The 8,244-nt window shown below is 45.2% G+C and overlaps 1 protein-coding gene across 2 annotated transcripts; it reads left to right on the top strand.

Moving 5' to 3' along the window:
- The first annotated feature begins 217 nt into the window (after window positions 1-217).
- Window positions 218-7,304, top strand: get4 (guided entry of tail-anchored proteins factor 4). Of its 2 annotated transcripts, XM_080517653.1 has the most exons (10): window positions 218-383; window positions 1,269-1,347; window positions 1,763-1,844; window positions 2,069-2,218; window positions 3,298-3,436; window positions 3,546-3,686; window positions 3,837-3,912; window positions 4,412-4,484; window positions 5,028-5,165; window positions 6,854-7,304. In XM_080517653.1, the coding sequence occupies exons 1-9, from the start codon at window positions 244-246 to the stop codon at window positions 5,117-5,119; spliced, it is 972 nt and encodes a 323-aa protein (XP_080373779.1). In that variant the 5' UTR covers window positions 218-243; the 3' UTR covers window positions 5,120-5,165; window positions 6,854-7,304. The 2 variants fall into 2 exon arrangements, with proteins under 2 accessions (XP_080373779.1, XP_080373778.1); XM_080517652.1 differs by having other exon boundaries at window positions 5,028-7,304.
- Window positions 7,305-8,244: the final 940 nt, after the last annotated feature.

The raw sequence follows: 8,244 nt of genomic DNA, 5'->3' as shown, positions 1-8,244 counted from the left end.
TGGACGAATGTTTGACTCCCCTGGGATGTATCACCTCCCAATTTAATGGAACAATGGTTATCGCAGAGGAAAAACAGTCACCAGAGTCATATTTGAATGATTCTTTATCCATGTGATTTCTACTTTCCCTTCAAATGACGTCACAACCAGCCGGCGACGGTAAGCGAGGAGGGTCCAAACGTCTTAAAGCGCCCTGTGCTCGCTGTGTCAACACTCCCACAGAGCCGCTGCGGAGGAATCACAATGTCGGAGCCGGAGACTCTGAGGTGCTCCAGCGCCAGGAACCGTGGAGGAGTTCAGCGAGTCGAAGGGAAACTGCGAGCCAGTGTAGAAAAGGGGGATTACTATGAAGCACACCAGATGTACAGGACTTTATTTTTTAGGTAAGAGCTCGTCTTGTGTTCGCTCTTTGGCTTTGAGGCCTACCTGTTCCAGATCTTTCTGGTATACCTGACTCCCTGTCATTGGCTGGATTCTACTTCGGACACGCCCACTTATCGCGTTCCGTCCATTTGGTTGGCCAGTCCCCGCTTCAATCAAGTGGAACTTCTAACTACAGCTCGTTAGCGAGCTACTTCTTTAGCAACAATAGCACCACCGAGCAAAACGATACTCCAGTTAGATGTCGTTTGTATGCTAATGGCTCGGGTAGCAGGTTGACTCCTTCCGGATAATTGTCATAACAAGCAAATTAAGTGGCGGAAGTGGTCGATTGTTTAAGTTAACCGCCGTCATTCTTGCCGGAGCGCCCCAGCGGTGTTAGCCTTTAGCCCGATAGCCACAGTGCCGCAGTCTGGACTGCGATGCCCCGAGGTGCTCATGTTTCCAATAAATGTGAAGTTTTAATTCTTAGTGTAGTTCTGATTGGTTGGAAGTTGTCAACACCTCATGCCAGAAATGATTATGCCTATAATCTGTAATCTCGGCAGTTTTTCATATGCCTAACTTAAGCCTACTGTGTGTGGAGTGGATGGAAATATTTCTCCTGCAGTGAACTTGTTAGGCTGACTGGCATGTACAGTTCATTAAGTAAGGCAATCGGCACACTATGCAGGCGAATTGAAGTCAAACTGGCCCCATTACTAACTCAAACAGTCAGGTTGCAAATCTTCGCAGCTGACTGGTGACCCCTTAATAAGTATGAACAGTATTGTCATACCTCTGTTTGTGTCGTAGCACGTGAGAAATGGCACTTCTGTGTGTATTGATAAGCAGACTGTATAATCATCACGTGTCCCCACCCACCCCACACTCCTATCTTCCCTCAGGTACATGTCACAAGCAAAACATGCTGAGGCCAGGGAGCTGATGTACAACGGCGCGCTGCTCTTCTTCAGCTATAACCAGGTACACACAGCCGAGACATTTGTCTCGAAACACTGTGCAATCAAATAAGAACTACCACCGCCCTGAAGACTGTAATTTAATTGATCTTGTGATGTTAAAGTTCTCCATCAAACATGTGCATGTAGAAGTCAAAGTTCAACTTTTCAGCGTCATCATCCTCTGTTGCCATGTAGATAATGGTGAATGCTGATCAGATGTTGCATTAACTGAAGCAGGACATCAGTTGTCAGTAAAATGTTAGATTTATAGGTCTTGTTTGCGACTCATTGAGCTTGTGCATCGATTTCTATAGAAATGCACAGATGCCAGTATCGAGTCCTATACCTGTACCCATCAGAGCATCCCTAAGCTTCTCCCCTTGTGATGGGTATGTTGATTGACCTGTCCTGATCATAATTCTGTCAATGCTTTGCAGCAAAACAGTGCAGCAGATCTGTCCATGCTGGTGCTGGAGGTTTTGGAGAAATCCGATACAAAAGTTGAAGATGAAATATTAGGTGGGTTTCCAAGACCAGCTCTTCTAAATGAATTCTTGTATTATGCAATGTGCTCTCATGGACGGTTTGCAATGTTGTGTACTGATGTTCAGGGGATGCAGGATAGTTTGTATCAACAAAGCAGTTTTTTTTTAATATATAGGACAGTACAGTATGACATTTCATAACACAAGAGGTTTGCATCTGATGTTTGTACCTGGTTCAAGTTGGTTCTTTCTCTGCAGAACACCTGGCTAAACTGTTCAGCCTGATGGACCAGAACTCTCCAGAGAGAGTAGCGTTTGTGTCCAGAGCCCTGAAGTGGTCCACGGGAGGATCTGGAAAGTTGGGTCACCCAAAATTACACCAGCTTCTGGCTGTCACCTTGTGGAAAGGTAATGTATTAATAATTTGGATTTTCGTGTGCGATTCAGCTACCTAAAGTTTTTTGTGTACTCCAAACTGAAGCCAGGATTGTAAGACTGCGTAGGCACGCCATCTTTTGCTGTACAAATCACAATCGACTTGAAATTACCTCAAAATGCACACGCCTCACACAAAGACTGAAGTTTAAAATAATCGTGAGAAGGTGGCAGATTAAAAAAAAGTGTGTCACTTTTTGAGATGAGACCATGAGTCTACACTGGGAAAAGTTGCATCTATATTGTAGGGCAGGGGTGTCCAAACTGGGCCCTGAATGTTTTAGTTCTCTCCCTGCTTCAGCACACCTGAATCTCACGATGATGTCATCACCAAGGCTGTGAAAAAGCCCAATAACAAGCCCTTCATTGCAATCGGGTGTGTTGCAACTGCGAGAGAGCAGAACCTTGCAGGGCGCCGGCCCTCCAGGGCCGAGCTTGAAATATAATGACTCGACGTTTCAGAAAAATCTCCCCACATTCGCCAAGCCGTTAACACTCGGACAATCTTATATTTCACCGTCTGCGAGGTGTGCAGCCCAAATAGTAAATTGACAGAATGTGGCGGTGTAATCCTGACCTACGAATACCCTCCTCTGCACCGCTGGCTGGAACAGATGATCATATTGAGTCTGCAGCTGAAATTGCTGCTTGTTAGCCTGCAGGGTCGCATGTCATGACGTTACTTTCCCACGTCTCGCGCAGCTACGGAAGGATGACAAAAGACACCTTTTAGAAATCCGGTTGAACGCTCTCCGATGCTTCGTATTTTCACATCAAATGGGTCTGACTGGACGCAACATACCCTGCGTTGTGAGAAAGCCGGAAGTTGAGTGACGTCGGTGTGAAAAGGGACTAGTAAAGTCTGACTTTTGGGTTCAGAGACGTGTACACCGACACTTCTTTGTGCTGGCTCAATTTTATTTTGAAGCCCCCCCAATTTAATTTCTTATGCAAAGCAGTAGAGGGGGTCAGGCTCCCTCCTCTGACATCATGAAAGCACCTCGCCCCTCCCTCACTCTCTTCATCAATGTGATTCTGATGTTTGTGTGCAGAGCAAAACTACAGCGAGTCTCGTTACCACTTCCTCCACTCGTCCGACGGTGAGGGCTGCGCCCAGATGCTGGTGGAGTATTCGGCGTCTCGAGGTTTCCGCAGTGAAGTCGACATGTTTGTGGCGCAGGCCGTCCTACAGTGAGCGAACGGCCTCCCCTTCTCTTTGAGCCGTCGAAGATTGTTGTACCCATCGTCACACCTTGTCTCTTCCTCCCTCCCTCCCTTTCTTAAACTTCAATCGTCCCAGGTTCCTCTGCTTAAAGAACAAAAACAGTGCCTCCGTGGTATTCAGCACATACACGGAGAAACACCCGTCCATAGAGAAAGGTCCTCCCTTCGTCCAGCCTCTACTAAACTTTATCTGGTTTCTGCTGCTGGCAGTTGACGGGTGAGGAAAGAACACCTCTTGGAAACCACCTGTTTCTGTTGTAAGATGAAGAATCGAAGGTTTCAACAGAGATGGAACTCGTGTTTTTAAATGCTTGACGAAAGAAATGCATGGGAGGATGATACTGAATATGGTGTTTTTGTTCTACAGGGGTAAATTAACAGTTTTCACGGTGTTATGTGAACAATATCAACCCTCTCTGAAGAAGGACCCCATGTATAATGAGGTGAGTGTCAAGTCTGTGTTCTTTGCAGATACTCGCCATATTATGTGCCATTTAAAATATCGTGCATGTTCATATAAAGCCGGGGTGTCAAACATGTTTTAGTTCAGGGGCCACAAGCAGCCCAGTTTTATGTCGACGTGGCCGGGCTGGGTGAAAAGTACCACGGTAACATTAAAATTGAATCTCTAATTTTACAAAAACAAAACAATTACTACCGGAAATGACTCTAATCTCAACATGAAGACAATTTTCATGAAACCTTCTGGTGTGAAATACAGTCAGATGTCAAACTTGCATGCATGTTAAGGGGAAAAGAGGAAAGTTATTCTTAATTCAGAAATTGGCTATACAGTGTTTGGGCGATCGAATGTGGTCAACGCGCCACCCTTTGACAGCCCTGCTCTTAACGCCATGCGAGAGTCGCACCAGTTTATAGTTCGTCTCACAACGTGATTCGTCCACATTTAGTTTTGTTTCAACGTGTGTGTTTCTCCTCCAGTATCTCGACAGAATAGGACAGCTTTTCTTTGGCGTTCCACCCAAGCAGTCTCCGTCATACGGCGGTCTCCTAGGTGAGTGGGCCAAGACGTCTTTCAATAATGTGTGCGGGACGTGCTCAGCTTTATTCGGAAGGTTATTTGACGAACGCACGCAGGTCAGGATAGCGTTTAGCCTTTCAAGTCGGCAAATGTCTTCTCTCGGGGCGACTGCAGAAATCTCGCCGGCTCTGTGGAAAATAACAAACTCCGTAGTTATTGACGAAACGCTATCTAATGGAAATCCGAGATGGAGTTCTTCTGATTGATTTCTACTCCTTTGAAAGCATTTCATGAATGAAAAGTGTGTGTGTGTGTGTGTGTGTGTGTGTGTGTGTGTGTGTGTGTGTGTGTGTGTGTGTGTGTGTGTGTGTGTGTGTGTGTGTGTGTGTGTGTGTGTGTGTGTGTGTGTGTGTGTGTGTGTGTGTGTGTGTGTGTGTGTGTGTGTGTGTGTGTGCATACAAAATCATGTCTGAAAAGACTCCCGTTTATTGTCCAAGTGCCTGCCCCTTTTTGTGACTTATTTCACTCCCTGCAACGTTCACTCATTCATCCTTCCCTCGGTGTTGCGTGCGACAGGAAACCTGCTGAACAGCCTGATGGGTTCAGGTGAGGATGACGACGGGGCCGAAGAAGCCCAGGAGGACGGCAGCCCCATAGAACTGGACTGAGCCTGCCGCCCTGGCAGGATTGAGGACGACGAGCAAATGAACACACGTAAAAAAAAACAAACAAAAAAACCCCAAAACAAAACAAAAAAAGAGAGAGAGGAGAGGAAGACCTTCCCTCCCCCTCAACTTTCACCTCTTGATGGGGGTCTGCGAGGCGTCGGTCTGTGTTTTCAGAAGCGTGCTGTTCCACTAAATATAAACGAGTCCCTCCTACTCCCCCCCCCCCCCCCAAAGTCCAAAAACCCCAACAAGTACAACTCTGCCAAAAACGAGCCTGTCAGCACTGCCGGGACTGACGGCGCCAAACGGCAAACTCCTCCCGTGTCCGGTCATTGTCAGAGTACCTCATTTTCCACTCATCACTTAGATTGAGACTGTTGCTCTTATTCTTTTTCGACAAGAGGTGAAAAACGGTCCTCTGCCCACAGGAGATGGAAGTGGTTGGCGTCTCCCTGTGTGGAGGGTCGGCGCGTTTAAACCTCCATAATGGCGGCGACGTGGAGGGAGGGTTCCGTCGGCTCACTACTTCTGTTTGGCGGGCGGGCGTGTTTTTTTTTTCTTCTTTCCGTTCAACGTTTCTTGTCAGCAGTAAGTTAAATGATCAAACGAGCTGCGTCGCAGCTTCTCGCCTTCAGATTGATGGACTTAAAAAGGCGCGGGAGCTCTGGTGCGAGTCCCCCCGAGGTCATTCTGAACCCGGGATATCGGCCAACCGCACAAAGCCTCCGGCCGTGTCGATTGTGGCGTCGTCTCGGTTCAGCGACCGCAAACGTCCAGTTTGTGTCCCAACTGGCTCCATTGCACTGGTCCCACTTCGTGCGCGCTCTCACAGGAAGGGTGAGCCAGATTTAGTCTCTCCTGACACAAAGTCAAACACTTTGAAGCACTGCGGAGTGAGAAGATAAGAGTGGCAGTTATTCTACTTCAGTTTTTTTTTTTTTTTTTTCTTTTTCAAACATCAGTTCAGTCTGTGCACTTATATTTAAAACAAACAAAAAACGTGTCATAACAAAGCTGCGGTTTATCAGTGTGAAATTCACGGGGCCTCCAGGAACGCGGCTTTCTTTTCTCCGCACGTCTCAGTTTCTTCTCGCCCCGCTAGCGACGGTCACTCGGTGGCTCGTCGGGCTGCAGTTTCTGGGCTTTTTCTCCATTTGAAGCCATAATTGTGCTCCACGGTGTCTTTAGAAAGGTTTCCAGTCCACGTGTGAAGTTCCAGCTTTCAGTAAACGCCAAGAAGTTAGAAATGTTCCGAGGTTCTCCAGTGTAAAGTAACTACTTGATTGTACTTCCTTTTATCGACTCGTGTCTCTGTAGGAGTCCTAAATGGTCAAAAGTACAAATGTTTAAAAAAGGGAAACGATAGACCAAATCATTTAGGTCTAAATGTAATTCATATTATTTCGAATCTGTTACATTCTTTTGCTCAGTTTAATTGAAATGGAAACTTTTTAAATCATTTTGACAAGTCATGAAATTTAAAATGAGCATCATAATTTGCTTAATTGTATTTTTTTGGTTTATAAAACTTGACAAAACCCAACTTTGAGTGACTTTTACAATGTAATGCAGCTTGATTTGCTTAAGCAATTTATTTGATTGAAATGAGACGATATTTAGTAGTTTTAAACATTCAGAAGTACTGCTGCTGCTCAACAGATCAGTTCACCTCAGTTTTAATGGCTGAGCAACACTTCAATTCAACACTTTTCACCAGTTTGATTTCCCACCCAGTGTTAATGATCAAGAGCCGAAGGGGAAAGGTTCTCGTCAACCTTGTGAGTGTGAGACCAAAGGCCTGCTCACCGTTTGTGTGCCAGCCATCACCATCATCATCATCTTCATCACCGCAGCTGTTTTGTTTAGTTTGTTTTTATTTTTTATGTTATCCCTTGAGAACTAAATCAGAGTGTTTGCCTTTGCAACAATTCACTAACCAAGTAAATAAAGTACAACAGCGAAGAGTTTGAGGACGTCTGGAAAACAAACAAACCGTCTTCTGTTTATTTATTACCATCATGGCGTCATGTTGTGTGTTTCTATCGCTGCGACCTGGAGCTTTACAAGGTCAGAAATATTGATTGGAGCCACCAGAACTGTGAGCAGTTACAGTCAAGCGGCATCTTCTGCATCCAGATCTTAAGAATCGCAGGAGGTCAAAGTAATATACATGAAGGCCTCATGTCATGTTTGGATTATTAACTCTGTAAAATGAACGGAAATAAAACACGTTTTGTGTACAGAGCACTTTATATGCAATGAAATGCAGCACAAAGTACACACACACCTACCACCATAAAAATAAGACTAAACAGCAAAGGGAAGCAAACCTCAATGGCAGCACTCACCTTCCAGATTAAACTTGCATTAAAAATAATAATCCAATTTAATGTCCTTGTGCTCGCCACTGTTGGTCTTTATAGCATATTGTATGTGTTTGTGGTTTTATTACAACAAACAACTTGCAGAAGAATTACAATCAAACAGATATTTATGTAAAAAAACACTCAAAACTTCCCGTTTCAATAAAGCTTTACGATTCGTCAGAGTGCACAGGGCAGCTTCTTATCTTAGATTCTATGTGACATTTAAATCCTGTTTTTTTTTTCTTGCTGTTTCCACTTTTCCTGCACGTGGAACTTTGTGATTTTCTTTTACAAAATCTAAAGTTCATTATAAAAACGATTACCAGAGAGGAAACACGGATCAAATCCATGGGGGCCCCCCCTCAGTAAAAGGACCCCGGACCACCTGGGGGGCCAAAAAAGAAGCCTGGTCAGACCCATGCAGGCGAAGAGCCAGGCGTCGCCACCGGAAGGACCAGGACCTCCCACCTCACCGGGGCAGAGCGGACCCTGAGCCAGCATCACCTGGGACAGAACCAGCAGCCCCCTGCACCGGGGAGGAAACACTGGAGTCCAAAGAAAACTCAACACAATAAACCAAAAACATTACCACTGCCGTCGAAGATCTCACTGGAAAATATGAGAAAATGTAAAAAGCTTTGGTAAAAGTAGATGCCAAAAAGTAAGAACAAAAATAAGTACCGGTAGTTTAAAACTATGAAATAACTAAACAGCTAAAATGGATAAAAATAACTAAAAGAGCATGCGGTATACTGAACA

This window comes from Blennius ocellaris (assembly GCF_963422515.1).
Source record: "Blennius ocellaris genome assembly, chromosome: 21".
NCBI lineage: Eukaryota > Metazoa > Chordata > Actinopteri > Blenniiformes > Blenniidae > Blennius > Blennius ocellaris.
The sequence above is the reverse complement of the archived record's forward strand: the minus strand, read 5'-3'. Positions and strand labels throughout refer to the sequence as shown.